Here is a 16,847-nt window from a genome sequence, read left to right on the forward strand (position 1 = left end):
GGATGTCCAGGTTCCAATCGGTCTTTAAGACAGCATCGAAGCAGATCATGCAAACCAACATAAAAATCAATAGATGAGCAAAATTTCCTTAAAAACACTGCAGAGTTTGAATCTTTTATGACCACATATATCTATGGTTACACGGTTTTTCTCATTCGCATGTGTGAATACATATACAATTTCAACAAATATTAAGGGCCTGTTAGAGGGCACTAAAGGTGACCGAAAGATGTGAAAATGGGGTTCCTGCCCAGAAGGCTTTACGTTCTATATAAATATAGACATGCATGTATGTGTGCAGGAAAAAAATGCATGGGTGGGGAGAAAAAGGAAGTAGAGTCTGAAGTCCAAGACTGAAATAAAATAAATATATATATTTTTAAAGGCAGAACGAAATACGATGCTGCTGCAAGTGCAGCTGGGCTGTGCAACGGCCCAGTCCACACAGGAAAGGGCTCACGTGGCTTTCACAGACGTGAGGCCAAGCCGGGGCCTCTGTAACCGAGCTCTGCAGAGTCTCAGTGACCGTTAGGGCAGGCACCTTCCAGAGAAAACAAACCCCGCCATCCCTTCACGAGACCAAGCACTCCACGAGGGTGAGCATCTCTCGTTCACTTCAGACGGCCAGTGGAGAGCAGAGGCCCTAGGTACCAAAGGTTCCCCAAAGCAGTTCTCCAAAACACTTCCAGTTTTGCCAACTGTGAGGACGCTTCAGATGCCTCAAAGGCCAAAACCTGGGAATGAGGATGCAACAGTTTAGAGGATTTGGAAAGATTTAAGATGCTTGAACAAAGAACCATATTTCCAAAGTGGAAAAAAGAACAAAGGCCATTAACATTGAAACAATTTCAAAATTAAACACCTCAAAAAAGAAAATTTAGCTTAGTGGAATTGTGTCCCAAGACAGGTTTCTCCTGCTTGCTTTTCCTATCTTCATAATTCAAGTAATGGTTTTTGGATTATATACAGGGGAAAAAGAAATGTTTATGGGGTAGGGGTCTTGCCCAACACTGTAAGCAGCTGTGAATAAGACTGAGGTGAAGTTTTTTTTTTCCCTTTTCACAACGATACAATTAATTTTTACTCTGCTTTATTTTCTAAGTATCGCTCAAGGGTATAAATTCAAATAAGATTAAAATGAACCAATTATGCAAAGATTATGATTTCAGATACATTTTAAAACTTATTTTTAATGTCGGCCTTTGAAAGACTAGATGTTTAAAACATCAGCAAACTGGGTTTTCGAAGTTAGAAGGGCTCACAGATCTTACCAAGGCTAAAAAAACATCGATGTACGATATAAAGTACGAGCTCCGAGTAGATAAATTCATTGACTATAACCACAGTAATCACAACCTATAAATCTTCTTGAAGACCACGTCAAAACACCCATTTGTTTTACTAGCTAATAAAACATGGGTGAGTCTATTTTGGCTTAAACGTCGTTAAGTATCTCCATCTAAAAGTCACTAGTGACTAAGCTCCAACCAGATCATAAGAAATAAGGGTCAGCAAATATCAAGAGCCAATAAACCACCGATCCTTCCCAGCAGCAGTGTGTTGACTAACACTTTAAAAGTCCAAGGCGGTTTTCGCTGAGCGCAGGTTCCGCAAGCGACGCGCTGCACACGACCGACGCGCTCTCACGCCGCCCCTGCCAGCTCTGGAACGCGGGCCGGGGCGGAAGGCAGGCCTCAGGCCTGCGCACTGACAGCGGGACATACCCGAGGTCCTGGCTTTCTAAAGTCACTTCATTTTCAGAGACCTCCTTCTCCTCCCCCAACGCCAGCACCAAAAGTTTCTTACATGTCAATTTCTTTACTGCTTCGCTTACACAGGGGAATCGGCCAATCTCTCAGATAACCCCAGTCAAAACTGGCCCACAGCCCAGTAAAATATCCACAGTTTAGACTATCAGACGAACAGATTCCAGCCTCTGCTTCATTTTACTGGGAACAAGCCCCCTGGCATGGGAATAACTACAAGATCAAACAACTGGCTGCCAAAATACAGCGCCTGTCTCTAGCCTGTCTCTATCAGTAATCGCTTCTGCCTTGCATGGAAAATTCCAACTCTATCTGCATCTACTCAAGGACAAGTTATTAAGAGAAAATGTATGGCACTTAAACGTCTATGCTTTTACTCAGTCTTGCCAACCTTTCGGGGTATTTATGCTTTGTATTCATGTGTAAGGTGTGCCAGTGAAAGAAATACCTGAAAACACCGTCGTATTAAATACGTAAACTTCATATTAACCAGGTCATCCTTTCAAACAAAAAGGTTTCAATTAGGAACGAACAGGGTCTAGCCGAGCTCGACTCACACACTTTGACTGCATGTCACGAGGGAAGGAGGACAACAGTTTTTATATGAAATATGACAGGAGTCACAGTTGTGTTTCTAGGAAAAAAACAGGAGACAGGAAGAGGGCTACATTAAAAAATTCTATTACTGATAATGAAAATAAGCCCAGATACTTTCCTAAATGTTTGAAATACTCTGCAATAATTTGAAAAACAAAATCAAGTCCTAATAGTGAAATAATTTACAACTAACAGAATAAAAACTTACTTTAAGAATGAATGTGACATGCAGGCTTAGGATTTTGTGGGCCTGCATCATTGTAAATAGCAGTGCTTCCCAAACTTTACTGTGCATTCCAATCACCTGCAGAGCTAATTTAAATGCAGATTCTGGTTCAATAGGAATGGATGGGAGCCTGGGAGTTTGCCATTTTAACAAGCTCCAGGAGATGTGATGCTGCTGGTCTGAGGACACACAGCCTGTGAGGTGGAGGTCTCTGGTTTAAAACTAGTCATTCTAAGGAATTGGCTTGTGGCTGTAACACATTTGTGCCCTCAGCAGCACCAACCTATTTCGGAAGCCCATGCTTTGTTATGTAACTAGATTAAGCATTAATGAAACTAGGAAATTGTTTATCTAAGGTTATGATCTGAAGTTAAATAAAACTTCAGGCTGAATGCTCGAATTGAATGCTAGAGTCATTTTTAATCTCTTAATATTAACAGAATTTTGATTACTCAGTCCCAAAGCCTTTTCTCAACAGTATTTATTCTTTGTGGGGGGAATATGCTCTTTGCAAAAGATAATTTGTCTGAAGAAATGAACGATTAATATTCAGTAGTAATGTAGATGTTTAATAGAATTCACTCCAAGAAATATGGCTAAAAAAGGTGGTTGGCTATTTTCATGTTATTTCTCAAATTAAAAATTTAAATCTCTAATACTTTTTATCCTATCATCCAAAGGAAAGGAAAAAAAAAAAAAAGTCCAAAACCCTAAACTTCAAAAACCACCCACTCCTTCCTTGGGCTCGTGGTCCCATTAAAAAAAAAAAAACAGGGACACATTTTCAACAGAAATAAAAAACAGACTTGCATTTCCATAAATCGTTTCCAAGGGCCCCGTTTTCTGTCCTACCGCCAGGCCGAACTGTTACAAGAACCTGCTCTTGGCCTCCATCTTGTTCATGCTGCTCAACAGTGCTCTGGGAGCCACCTCAGCACATGCTCCACCGCTTCTCTTAAAAGCTTTCAGGTCCCCAAAAGCACTCTTTGGAGAGAGCGCAAAGTCCCCCAGAGTCTACCCTCAAGTCATAATTTTGACCTAGGTCCCACTGCATCGGCTCATGCAACCTTCTCTTCAGCCACATCAGTGTACTCGCTGGGCACGTTTCGCGATTTCCTGTCCCCATGCCTTTGCTCATGATATTTCCTGCAGCTGCAAAGTCATTTGTCCTCCGCCCTCCCAACCAAAGCCTGTCAAAAAAAATGTATCCTTTCTTCAAAGTTCAGTTCAGACACCACACCCTCCAAAGAGCCTTCCAGAGCCTTAGGCCCCTACACTCACTCCGGGGGGCCAGAACCTCCTCCCCTGAGCACACACTGCCTGACACGGCAGGCACGCAAATGGTTCCTGTTCCCTGCTGTGACGCTTGCTCCCTGCCAAGCACGGATGGCACCTTGCTTCTCTTTATAGACACACCCCACCCAATACAGTGCTTGCTCAGTGGTATACAAACTTTTTAAAAATTGAAACCAAGTGGAATATTTAGCTCTGGAAATGGGATGTAGGTGAAAATGAATTTCTAGTAAATACTGATGCACCAGCAACAAGGTGTACAAATAACATGAGTTTAATTTCTATTGGGCTAGGTGCTCAAAAATGACACCAGGAAGATGAGAAAGACAGTTAAAGGTATAAGCCTTTTCACCTTCTTCCTCCCCAGGGGCTAATTCCAACGCTGGGGGCACCTCTTCCTTCTCTCCACCAAGCTGGAGCAGATCAAACTGTCTTCTCACTAACGCTAGTGGCATCTGAGACAGGTCACTGAGGTAAGTGCCCCCTGTCTACAATCCAACGTGGTTAAATTTGTCTGAGCAACAGCAGACAGAGCCACACAACAAAGGCCGGCCAGGATTCCAGGGACAATCATCCAGGTGTCAGACATGGTTCAAACAACACAAACATACACTTGACGTAAAAGAAGATATATGTTACTGTCGCCTGGATAATCACCTCGTGATTTTTGAAGAAAACTGTCATGTGTGTAAAAATCAAACAAAAAACTATTTCTGTAACATCCATGATTTTATATTATTCATAACATGGGTTCCCCTCCTGGTAATGAAAATTCAACTCCATTGGGTCTCCTATTTTTTCAAGTATTAATTCAGCATCAAAGGTCATATAATTCATCAACCCAAAGAGTACCTGCAAGTGCTTACAGCAGAGCCTGGTTCTGATCATCTCAGAATCTCAGCCATGAGACACTCACTGTGATTTACACAAACGCATTCACATCCAAGACTCTGATGTGGTTTAGGCTAAACAGTGTCTTGAGAAAGAAGTGCACAGCCGAGGGGAATCTGAGATGCTTGGCAAAGATACCTTACTATATTTTACTACTAATTATACATCTTAGAAGCGTATCGAGGGAGGCAAATGGTTATAGAGAAAGATAATAAACTACAGGATATCTGCACAACCACGATACTAAAATATTTAACTTGCAGTTATTCTCCTGGGTACCGTGAGGTTAACATGTATACCCGCTCAGCTAAACCTCCATAAACAGTTGGTTTTCCACAATCACAGCCACTATTCCCACTTCAGTGGGCAGCAGAGTTCAGAAAAAAACCCGATTTAGCTCCTGTGTAATAAACACCAGAAACCAAAAGAGCTAGGAGAACTGTTTATTTCCAAGCTCACCAGAAACCTTTGTCTGATAAGAATGGAAGTCTCCTCAATAAAGCTTCAAGGCAAAGAAAATACACCCTTAAGCTAAGGTACTGCCCTCTAACCCCTCCAGTTTTTCAATTAAAAGTATTTTCAGCGGGATGGAATAATAAAAACAGGTAATTTATTTTACAAACAGGTCATTTATAGTTCAATTTGTTTACAAGTGGAAAATAATTCTGTACTTTCATAACATTTAGCTATTCTAGGTAGTACAATCATTTTCGACTGTTTTTACGTACTTCATAGACATTATATCATTTAAATTTTCAAAGTTATTCTAAGGGGCCTAAGGTCTGTAGCAGGTAAGTGGCAAAGGAGACAAGGACCATCATTTTGCTCTCAGGCACAGCGACAGCCAAAGACATGCAAACATTTTATAAAGGTCATATGTAGCACATATGAAATTCTCATGCAAAATTTCCCATTTTAGAGAAAATAATTTTCCAGTCTATGTCAGGATTTCACCTGAACTTCCAAATGAACAGCTCAAAGGGGACTGTGCAGTCAAGAGATCGTCAAGTACTATAGTTACTGGGAAGGCCAAGAATAGAACACAGGTCTGCTGACCCCCGTGCCCATGCCCAATCAGGCGTGTTCTTTTGGATGCTGACACCCTTCTGAAGTTTCAAGTCAGTTGCAAATAGCAAAGAAATGAGTTAATAATTCTGGCAAATAGAATGTGGAAAGTGTCAAAGGATTTGCTATAAAAGGAGGCATGACCATATGAAGATTTCTACCAAGGAAGTTTTTCAACCAGGAACACTGGTGCCTGTGTATTTCCTTATCTTCTGTAGCAAAGAACCTTTGCCCTCTCCTCCCTATGAGTTGTGAATGATTAGCTTGCCTTTGTTGATAACTAAGGAAAATATAAGAAAGAAGAGTACCTCTCCCAGCAGATTAGAATACTTACAAATTTACCCTTCGACCAAATTCCTCCAATTCTACGCAAAAGACAGCAGAACACTAGGAACAGTTAGTCAGTGTCACCTATGATAAATCTTTCGGTGCTGCAAACGACTCTCTCGTTAGCTCTGATGGTCCTGCCCTGATGAAGAGGTTGGAAGCGGGAAGGCTGCTGGGTGCCAGAGAGGGGGAGAGGTAGAGAGGAGCCACGTGACTGGGAAGCTGAGATGGCAGAGAAGTGATGGGGAAGGGTCTCAGGCAAGAGGCACCTGAACAGACCAGAGAAACAGCTAAAAAGTTTGGTGTACTGAGGACTTCTCTGTGGGAGAGAAAAGGCTACTTATTGAGTTTGATACCATTGATAAGAATAAGGGACAACCAAGAGTAAGAAGAAAAACAGATTCAAAAACCCTCACCTAGGTTAAAGGTCGGCATTTCTAAATGCTAGACCAATTTCAGTTTTAATGCTTAATCCTGCTATTACGAATTTATTTTTTAAAGTAGAAAGGTGAAATAACTGTTGAGTGATATCTTGTATCAAATGTTTCACAGTTTGCAACTTTTAGCAGAGCACAGGGAGAGGTAAAACTTGAGTTGAGAGGTTATGATCCAGCCCATCACATCAGGTCAAATCTGCTCATTAACCTCTCTCATTTTCACTCAAATTTAGTTGGCCAACCCAAAATTTCTACACTTGGGTGAAGGCACTGTAGTTTTAAAAAGTGCTTATCAAATTTCAAATAACTGAAATCCTCAGAAAACTTTAAAGGATTTCCTTCACTGTTCTACGTAAAATACCTTTTTCCAGTATGGTCTAGAAAGAGCAAAAAATAAGTTGGTTTTATACACTGATTACACAATATATTTTAACATCTGTATTCTTTTTTTTAAATCATTCTCAAAATGATTTATCAGCATATTTAGATGTATAATACATATTAAAAGTTTAATCTACTCATTTTATTGATGTAAACCCCTAATTTATAGGAGACTATACCTGAAATCCCTAGGAGTTATCGCTGTTAAGGTACTATACACAGAAAGAGTTTGTTAAAAAAAAACAAAAAAACAAAAAAAAAGAATGAAAAAATCACAATTGACTATGAGGAAACCAATGAGTAACACTCAATAAGAAAACAAACAAACAAACAAACAACCTCACAAAACAACCCAGCTACTTTTGAGTATTTTTGACCCATCCCCCCATCCCACTCCCAGAGAGAAGGTCCAAGTACCCCTCGCCCTACCTCCTGAGGGCGCCCTGGTTACCCGGCTCTGCTTTGCTCAGAGAGGCTGGTCCTGCTCTGCTCCAGCCCCCTCTACTCTTGGGTCCAGCCAGAGGTACTACCCCCACCCTCCTCCAATAGCACCTGTAGGACACTGCAGATTAAGGAAACTGAACCCCTTGCTAATACTCTCTTCATATAAACTTCCTCAGCAAACCCTCTTATCCCAAATTTGGTTAAGAACACGCTAAGATCTGACTCTCATCTTTGTGGAATACCAAAGAAGTTTTTTAAAGTCTCATTTAAGAATTCTATAAGGAATCCTTGTGTATCCATCAAATGAAAAGCACAAAATTTTAAGGACGAAAAATTAGAGTTAAAACTACTCTTTAAAACATAGCAACATTAAATATAGAAAAAGCTCCCCTTTCAAAGTCCCAATAGAATTCAAAGTATATGAGCTACAAACCACATCAACCAAATCTGAACGAGTGATAAATGACATTTCCTATTTCAGCCACTGTATTTAAAATTAGATGTTAACTCCCCAACACCCCAGCTCCCCGCCCGCCACACTGTGACCAAAGACAGTTCCGTTCTTACAACAGAGGTCCACTTTCTTTGGGGGAGAAGCATAATCTGTCACTTTACTATCTACACTCACGAGCTCAAAGTGGAGAAGTAAAACGAATCGGATCCAGGAGGCCGGCCCGGGTCTGGGCACAGCGCAGGGTTAAAGGAAACCATTTCATGAGATCGAGTGCGGAGCAGCAGCGGAGCGGAGGGGAAAAAACCAAGTTACATAAAGTCCAGCTGTACTCACTGTCTCCTTACTGGGGAGCAGCTCCTTCCTAATTCTGAAGAAGTTCTTGCCGTACTGCCTGAGCCCCTTGACGAAGCGTTTCTGTGATAAAGAGAAAAAAAAAACAAATGGGATGTAAAAACCAAAAACAAAACAGGATGTCAGCAAAGCGAAGAAATCTGCAATCAGCAGAATAACCAGCACAAGAAGCCCTAGCCAGGGAATACCGGCTGGGGGGGTTCAGGAGTAGACCTGCGGCTCCGGGCCAGGGCAGGCCCGCGACAGCCTCCGTCAGAACCCCAACACACACCCCACCACACACACACGTTTAGGGAAAGGACATCCTGTGTTTGAGGCTAAGAAGCAATCTGTGCCCTCTGCGCCTCCAGTCTGTGCCCCGGTCCACCAAGGCGTAAACAACAAATATGCCCCATGTTTCCATAAAAAGGCCCAACTGCTTTCCACCTGAGAAGGGGGCTTCCCAGAGCGCCGCCGGAGGGAGAGGAGGGAACCAAACCTGGAGTCTTCTCCCCAGAGGCACCCTGGCGGGTTAAAAGGCCCTTTCGTTAATCTGAGGAATTCACTGCCAAGGCACCGACATCGCGGAAACCCACTTGGGTGCCGGACCCCAGCCGGCCTGCCCCGCCATCTCCGTCACTAAAAGCCATTTCAAGGCACCAAATAAAGAACCACCAGCACAGCACCCCTTCCTTCTTCCCGACGCCCCTCACCGCCCGCCCTTCCCCATTTCCTTAGCAGTTTGGAGACTTTCACTTCGTCCCATTCCTTCGGGGCAGTCCCTCCCCGCCCCAGTGAGGGCAGCTCCCGGCTCCCCTGGCCCCCCACCTCGGGGCTGGGGTCTCGAAGCCTCGTGGCGCGTGGCTGACCCCTGCAGCACCTCCCGGCGGAGTGGGCGCGGGGGCGGCCGGCAGCCACAGGTACGCGGGGCGGGCGCCAAGCGCACCCACGGTCCGGGGCGGCAAGAGGCCGCGCCTGTCACTGGCTCCGGATGCAGCTCCACAAAGCGCAAGGCGGAGGCGGCCGGGGTGGCTCAGCGTGTGACCGCGGCGCGGGATGCGGGGGGCGCGGGGCTGGGGCCACCGCCGCCACCGCCACCGGGGGAGGAGGCTGGAGCGTGGGGCTCAGAGCCCGGCGCGGCCGCGGGAGGCTGCAAAAGACGGCCTGGATCGCCGCGCTGCCCGCCGGCCCCACACTCGGGCCCCCACCCCGGGGCTCCGCGCCGGGCCTGCGCCGCAGCCTCCCGGGGCCGGGCGCTGGGGTGTCGGTTCCCTCCTTCCGAGCGGCACGAGTAGATCCGGGCGGCAGCGCAGAGAAACTTCCTCCCTTCCGCGGCGCGAGTGAGCGGAGAGGGCCCGCCGCGCTGGGGCCGCGCTGGCTCTCGGGGCCCTTCCCAGGCCGCTCGGTCTCCGGGCCTCTCTGCCGGCGGCCAGAGTCAGCAGCACGACGACCGCACGTCCACCGGCCCCCGGATGCGGAGCAGGGGACTGGCCCCGACGACCCCCGCGGTCTCTTCCGGCCCGGGCTTGTGGGCGGCCGCTCCGCGCGGCCCAGGCATTAGCCTGCACCTCGCAGGGCGCCGTTTCACAACTAAATCACCGCGGAAGCTTCCCAGCCAATAAATCACCTGCCCACCGGGAGCAGAGTCCCTCCCACTCCCCATGTTTGAGACCAGCCGGGCAAATTCGGTGAAGAGCCAGGCTTGGCCTGCGAGGCCCGATCTGCAGTCTCCTCTCCATTCCTAGAGTCTCTGCGTTTTTAGTTTTCCTCCCTTTCTAAGATATGACTCATCACTGTCAGTTTTCGATATATTTCGTATAGTTCAAAGGAAAAGTCTGTCAAGGCTTAAAAAACAAGCAGGCTCTCCTCTGGGCCGGAGAAAAGTGCCCTCTGTGAGCTGGCAGAAGTGTCGTTCGTAAAAAGATCGACACGCATCCCGGGCTCTGGGCAGGGCATCTCCGCCGGGCACGGGAAGAGGAGCGCGGCGGCCTCGGGTACGAGACGCTCCACCGCAGGCAGGCAAGCAGGCAAGCAGGCCGATCTCTGGCCCTTTATAAAAGCATCGGAGGAACAAAGGGTGGTGGGTGGGGCTAGGAGGAGGAAGCGACTCACAGGGCTGAGGTCTTAGAGGAAGTGACAAGGAAGAGCACGAGCCTGCCAGGTGGGCTCCAGCAGGGCTTCACGCGGAAGAGTCGGCCAGGAAGGGCACACAGAACATTCTGGGAACTGCAAGGAGGACAGGCTGTGCAGGAGGGAGTGCCAGCAGACACGACGGAAGTGGCAGGAAAGGACCCGGTTGCAGAGAGCCTTTTAGGCCAGGGAGAAGAGTTATGGTCCTAAGTGTGGCCCCGCAGAGACATTTAAGCATGAATGTTCCAAGAAAAGACCGGGTAGGGACTGCTGTGGCTGTGGCATAGCTGTGGGTTAGGGGCAGACTGGCTGCTCTACGGAGACTAAAGAGGCCAGTTGGTGACAGCCCAGCTGTGAGATGAGGCGGGCCTAAACTCAACCTTGGCCATCAGAACGAATGCTTCTTCATCCACTGTAAGTATTTACTGAGCACCGAGCACTGGGAGGAATTTAAAAGCAGCCATGGGCTTTTATCAAAACTGCAATTCATTTTTAGCAGGTAAGATAAATGTATGTGAAGTCATCACAGAACCGCCTGACAACTCGGCCGAGCACAGAGAAGCGAAGCGTAGCTCCCAGTGCAGCAAGGGAGCCACCAATGGGGGTGGACTGTGCTGTCACCAAGGCGGCGAGGCACGGGTCAGACACGCAGGACAGGAAGCACGTGCAGAGGTAGAGGGGCTGGGGAAGGCCCCCCATGAAAGACGGAGGGGGAGGACAGGAAGCGGGTTACAGGAGAGGAGGGTCTACAAGAAGCTGAGGTGGGTGGCCCCGCGTGAGTCAGGCAGTGGAATGCCAGGACCGTGCAGTCTGCACGTGGGCCTGATGCCACAGGACGCGGAGCAGGTTCACTAGGAGGCGGCGTCTGAGAAAGATGGACGCGGGAACATCAGGGAAATGTGGTGCCAGCCGGGTAAACTTGAGTTCTGAGCCAGTTCTTCTAGTTATGATAAAATCCTCTGACCACCATCCACTCAACTAAGAGCTATTATATGCCAGGCGCCTCATGTATGTTAATTCATAATCCTCACGACCTACTATTATCTCCATTTTACAGACAAAGAAGCTGAGGCACAGATTTGTATGTGCAAGTAAGCAGACCAAAGTCACCCAACTCCTCAGGGGCAAAGACAATTCAAACCCAGGCTCCAAAATCCATGCCCTGCACTGCCACACTCTCTGTGAAATAAAGACAAGAGTCTACAGAAGTAACCATTTTCAGTCACAGTACCTACCTGTGACTCTGCCCTTTTCTGTTGGCCCCAACATTAAATCACCAAGTCCTCAGTATTCTTCCTAAGAAAGGCCTTTCGATGCCCTCCTTTCTTGCCCACTCCAGTACCAGTCCCGGGCCAAGCCCTCACCTCTCCTTCCTGCTGGCTGGTCTATCAACCCACCTCCCCCATCCAGCCATTTACAATCCTCTGCAAGAAAACTTTCAAAACCAGAGATCTCACCATGAGTCCCAAACCATCCTGTCCTCTGCCCCTACCTAAGAACAGCTCTATTTATCTTCATAAGGTCTCATGTACTGATAGGGTCTATAAGCTCTGAAAAGACAGGATTGCATCTTACACCACTTCGGCTCCCTACAGAATTAGGCAGTTGGGGCCCTCAAGTTTTTGATACATGAGTAAACCAAACCATGGGATGACAAGGGCCTGGGCTAGGGTGGTCACAGTGGAAACAGACTGTTAAAAGTCAAAGGGTCCGTTTTGAACTCTGATAACAGAGTTGATGTTCTTGGCTCCATGACACTAAACTCCTCTGGTTTTCCTCATAGCACCAGGCTTAATTCCCTGTTCAACCTCTAAATGTTGGAATCTCCCCAAGGCTTTGTTCTAGGCTTTCTGCTCTCCATACTCCTTCCCAACATACATCCCACTGCACCCTTGGCTCTAAACATCATCCGATATCCTCACGATTATTTCTATGGTAAACGTATGGTCCCAGCTCATTGGCAACGCTTGTTTGAATGCCTCATAGACATTTCAAACTAACTGCTTTCAGACGTATGGGTTTGACATCTGGTGTGAACACAGACCAGTTCTGTCAATGTATTTTAATGACTATACTATCGAGTGCAAAGCACCACTGTCTCCACTTTTAAAAAGAGCTTCATGTGGCCTGTACTGTCACTTCTCTATGGAAAGCCACAAGGCCTCAAAATTGGTAAAACATCTGCTTCTCAGAGACCAGCCTTTACCTTGTGGTTTACCAGAAGTGCAGCGTAGCCTTTAAAATCGAAACAAAGCCAACCCACTCTGAGCAGTCAATGATCAGAACAGGTCAATATGTTAAATGGGTTTCGGAGGCCGTCCTCTCCTTTCTCTGTGTTACTTCATCTCTCTTCAGATGAAGGCCCTGAAGTTTTTAAGACTTTAATTTAATAATTAACGCAATCCACTTACAAAGAGAAAGATAAAGGAATACCTCGGAGGGATTATGGGTTTGGCTCCAGACCACCTCAATAAAGCAAGTATTGCAATAAGTGAGTCCTAATCTTTTGCTGGTGGAGGGTCTTGCCTTTGATTTGTAAAAAATGCAACATACTTGCAGCGCAACACAGCTGAGAATAATAAAACAAGGTACGCCTGCACCACGAGCTTCTGAAAGACAGTTCACAGACATGGTCTGTTTCTCAGCAGCCTTCCAGCAATCGAGCTGAAATTCAGTATTTCTAGTGCTGAAATTCAAGGCCTCATGAGTTATTGCTATGTCCCTCGGCTTTTTTGTCCCTGGCAGTGTACAGATATTAGAATGCTGGGATGTCAAGGGTGAAGGAAAAAGAAAGAAGGCTGTAGTCACTTAAGAGGCGGTAACTTGGGCTGGGCCACTGTGCCTAGTGCTCCATGGCCCTGCTGTTCGCGTGCCACAGACGTGTGGTCCGGCTGCTCGCGGCTGTGTGTGCTGAGGGTCTTGGGGTGTTGGCACCTGTTTCTTTGGAGCTGTGTTTCCAGTCAACCTGTTTTCCTTGGGAGTAAAAAGCAAGTCCTCTTCTATTTCTGTATCTCCACAGCCAGATGAGATCCAAATAAAACGAATTTATTTATGGCAAGGAAATTGTCCTTTGTTTTACAAACTTAGTTTGTGGTTGTGCTCTAGTTTTATTTACTGAAATACATTTGACATATAACATTGTGCAAATTTAAAGTGTACAACATGTTAATTTGATATATACTGTAATATGATTGTCATTGTGGTGATAATCGGAACCTCTGCCATGTTACATAATTATGCTCCAGTTTTTAGACAAATTACTATAGTTTTCTTTTATTGGACTAAAACTTCACATCATCATCAGGAGTTACTTACTTATAAGTTCCTAATAGAAAATATTTAACTCCTGGCTTTAAAAAAGCGAGTTACCTGAACAGAGTACTTACTGTTAAACTGGGTTTTAACAGGATCTAGAAAGTTCTATTTCTCATTTTTGGTAAAATGGAAACAATTTGAGGTTTAAACTCAGAAGTCCTAGGATATAGTCTGCTCCTTTGTTCCATAAAGGAAATTCTGACATGGCTGTTTGGACACAACCACTTTTGAAATGAGAGATACTTAACAGAAATAAACATAATTGGGTCAAAATGCAGTAACATTTTACCCTGTGATAATAAAGTAAATGTTCAGAAGGTCCTCATGCTGTTGCTGAGCCAAGCCCTGTGCACATGAGCAACGAACGCCTTACCGGCCTGGCCAGGTGCTGACCCTCTGCACTCGCAGGGTAGCAGGGTGGGCCCAGGGCAAGTAGCTCCAATGCTCTGTGTTAGGATATAAAGGGGTGGGGGAAACCTCCTTCCATCCAACAGGAACAGTGGCTACGCCTGAGCGCTGCCGGACAGGCCGGGCGCCGGCTTCGGGGCTCCACAGGCATCATGACATCAGCAGGGACCACTACCGTCTCCGTTCCACAGATGGAGAAACTAACCGTACGTCACCAAACCCTGGACCAGGGTGGGAGGGCCGCGGGTGACAAATATAAACAACTGGGAGCCTCAGGGATGGGGTGAAGCCTAAGAATGGAGTCGGGGAGGGTGTGGATTGGGGGTGCGATGGACATCTGTTGCCTGAGTTTGAATTTCGAGATCTGAAGTGTTTTCCCCAAAATCTCTATATAAACAAGGCTATATTCTTGTAACTTAATTTATTCTTGCCTCAATTTGTTCACCTTTTAAACTGGCCCCAAAATACCTGCCCTACCCATATGAAGAGAATTATTCTGAATATTAAATCGGAGAGCACAGAGAAGAGTACTGGGCTGAGAGCACGTCCTTCAAAGAATACGGTGCGCTTCTGCTCCTCATCCGGACGTAAAACCGCAACGCGGCTCATCTCCAGTGCTGGATCTGGCCTGTGTGTGCAGCAGAGAGGAGGGGTAGGGACAGAGGGACGATGTTACAGAAATGGCTAAAAGGTAACTCTGCGTTAACCCCTGGCTGGGAGCTTCCAAAATTAACTCCCTCTGGTGAATTTTAACTAGTGTATCACAGTAAGACACTCGCCGGGACTTATGAAAAGCAACTTATACTCAGTCCCTTTACATAACTGTTTGGAAAACACAGTAGGTATTAAAATGACTCCCACTGTGAAAATGGCTCCTTCTGCTCTACCCTGTTTGCTGCACAAAATTTTATGTTAATAATATACTGCTTCTTGGGGGACTGAAGAGCAGGCAAATCTTCAAGTAAGCAAACCACAGTCTCAGCCCCACGCCCCGCTCGACAGAGATGTGACAGTGTGCGCCAGGAAGCCAGGCACAGAGTAAGAGGAGTCTGTCCACTGAACGACACTGGAGATGTGTCTTAAATGTGGGCCTGTTGACGAGGGGCGCGGTGGAAAGAGAATACTGATGCCAAACAGAAGACATGGGCGCCTTTCCACACACCCGCATTACGCGGTGCCTACCTGCTCGTCGGGGGCTCTCACTGACCCACCACCAGACGAGAACCTACAGCTCTTCAGCCACACCGTCCTCAAGTCATAGATTCCCATCACCCCAGACCTAAAACACAGTTCCTGCGGGAGGTATACTATTGAGGCTGCTTCGAAAGTATCATTTGGTGTTTGGCTGTAAGTACTCAACATATTAATGAAAGGGTGAGCTGAGTAAAGCGCTACGTCTTTAGTAAATGGCAGCAGAAGCAATCTGTGAGGAGACAGGCCAGCAAGCCACGGCGGGCGTCGCCGAGATTTCTAGTGTGCTGCTCCTGACTTCTGCCACAAGAGAACGAAGGCAGGCCAGTCTAATGCGATTCTTCTGCCTTCCTTAGCGCACAAGTCTCGTGATAACGGACAGCTCCGAGTTTCGGTCATCCTTTCATCTACTCTTGGTCCCCATAAGATTAGCTATAACGCAAAGGGCGACTGCAGTGCCAGGTCCTCAGGTCGCTGAGTCTGAGGCTACCAAGAAGACTCTCGCAGTCTTCCTATTCCAGCTGACTCCCCTGCTGATGTGCTCCGGAAAGGTCTACAAAAGCCGTGCAACTGTCGGCTCCACACTCACTGCCCGCCACACCCGCTAACAGCACAATCAGAGAATGTCGGAGCTGGAGGGACGCTTCGGAGCACCTTCGCGGGTCAAAATTTATTTTACAGACAAGGAGCACATATTATTTAAAACAAAACAAACTAAAACATACCCACAAAAGCTTTCTGTTTGTGACAGACTCTATTTCCATCTCACCCCGCAAGTTGCTCTTGAGCTTGGGTGGACTTTTGAAACTGTTTTGACCAACAGGACAAAAGTGACACTGGTTGACCCCTGAGGCTGGGATCAACCAGTAAAAAGCAGCACAGCTTCTGCTGGGCTCTCCCTCTCCAGGCACGGAGCCCTGTGCCGCCACCCTGAGAGGTATGGCTACCCTACAGCCACCGAATGAGGGAGAGGGAGACCACCTGGGGGCAGAGATGCCGCAGAAGCTCCAGCTGTTCCAGCCCCAGGTATCCGAGTCTTACCAGCCCAGACTCTTGAGTGAAGGAGTCTTCGAGATGAATCCAACCCCATCTACCATCTGAATGCAACGTCGGGAAAGCCCCCCAAGTCACAACTGCACAGCTGAGCCATTTCTAAATTCTCCTCCCACAGAAACTGAGAGATAATAAATGACCATTGTTGTTTTAAGCTGAGGTAATTTTTACTGTTGAGGGTAATTCGTTATGCAGCAATAAAAACCAATATGAGGTTCATTACAAAACCCACTAAAAACTGCAACTACAACGCTAGTAACTATTAATTAATTAAATGAACTGGTAAACAATCTTCTGATTAGACTCCTCGATCTGCATGCCCTACCCTTCTCCATAACCTTAACGTGCTTTAACACCTTGCTCTTATTACCACATGGCATGACATGATATATATGGCACTAAATATATGAGGAAATTTGTTCACTGCTATAGCCCAGCACCTGCAACAGCACTTGATCAACAATCACTGGCTGAATGAATAAACAAACATGATCTGGGGGTGAGCAAGCCTGGTTTTCCCAAAACCCTATTTTGAACTT

General features: G+C 46.5%; 1 protein-coding gene across 7 annotated transcripts in view; it reads right to left on the reverse strand.

Moving 5' to 3' along the window:
• The window catches only part of RERE (arginine-glutamic acid dipeptide repeats), a 357,676-nt gene that overhangs the window by 46,957 nt on the left and 293,872 nt on the right, over nt 1-16,847 (reverse strand). For all 7 annotated transcript variants that reach the window (XM_036228288.1, XM_036228290.1, XM_036228289.1 and 4 more), the window contains one exon: nt 8,215-8,295. In XM_036228288.1, the coding sequence (XP_036084181.1) occupies nt 8,215-8,295 (81 nt within the window). The remainder of the gene's footprint in view (nt 1-8,214; nt 8,296-16,847) is intronic.

Source organism: Rousettus aegyptiacus, unplaced genomic scaffold (assembly GCF_014176215.1).
Source record: "Rousettus aegyptiacus isolate mRouAeg1 unplaced genomic scaffold, mRouAeg1.p scaffold_m13_p_1, whole genome shotgun sequence".
Classification (NCBI taxonomy): Eukaryota; Metazoa; Chordata; class Mammalia; order Chiroptera; family Pteropodidae; genus Rousettus; species Rousettus aegyptiacus.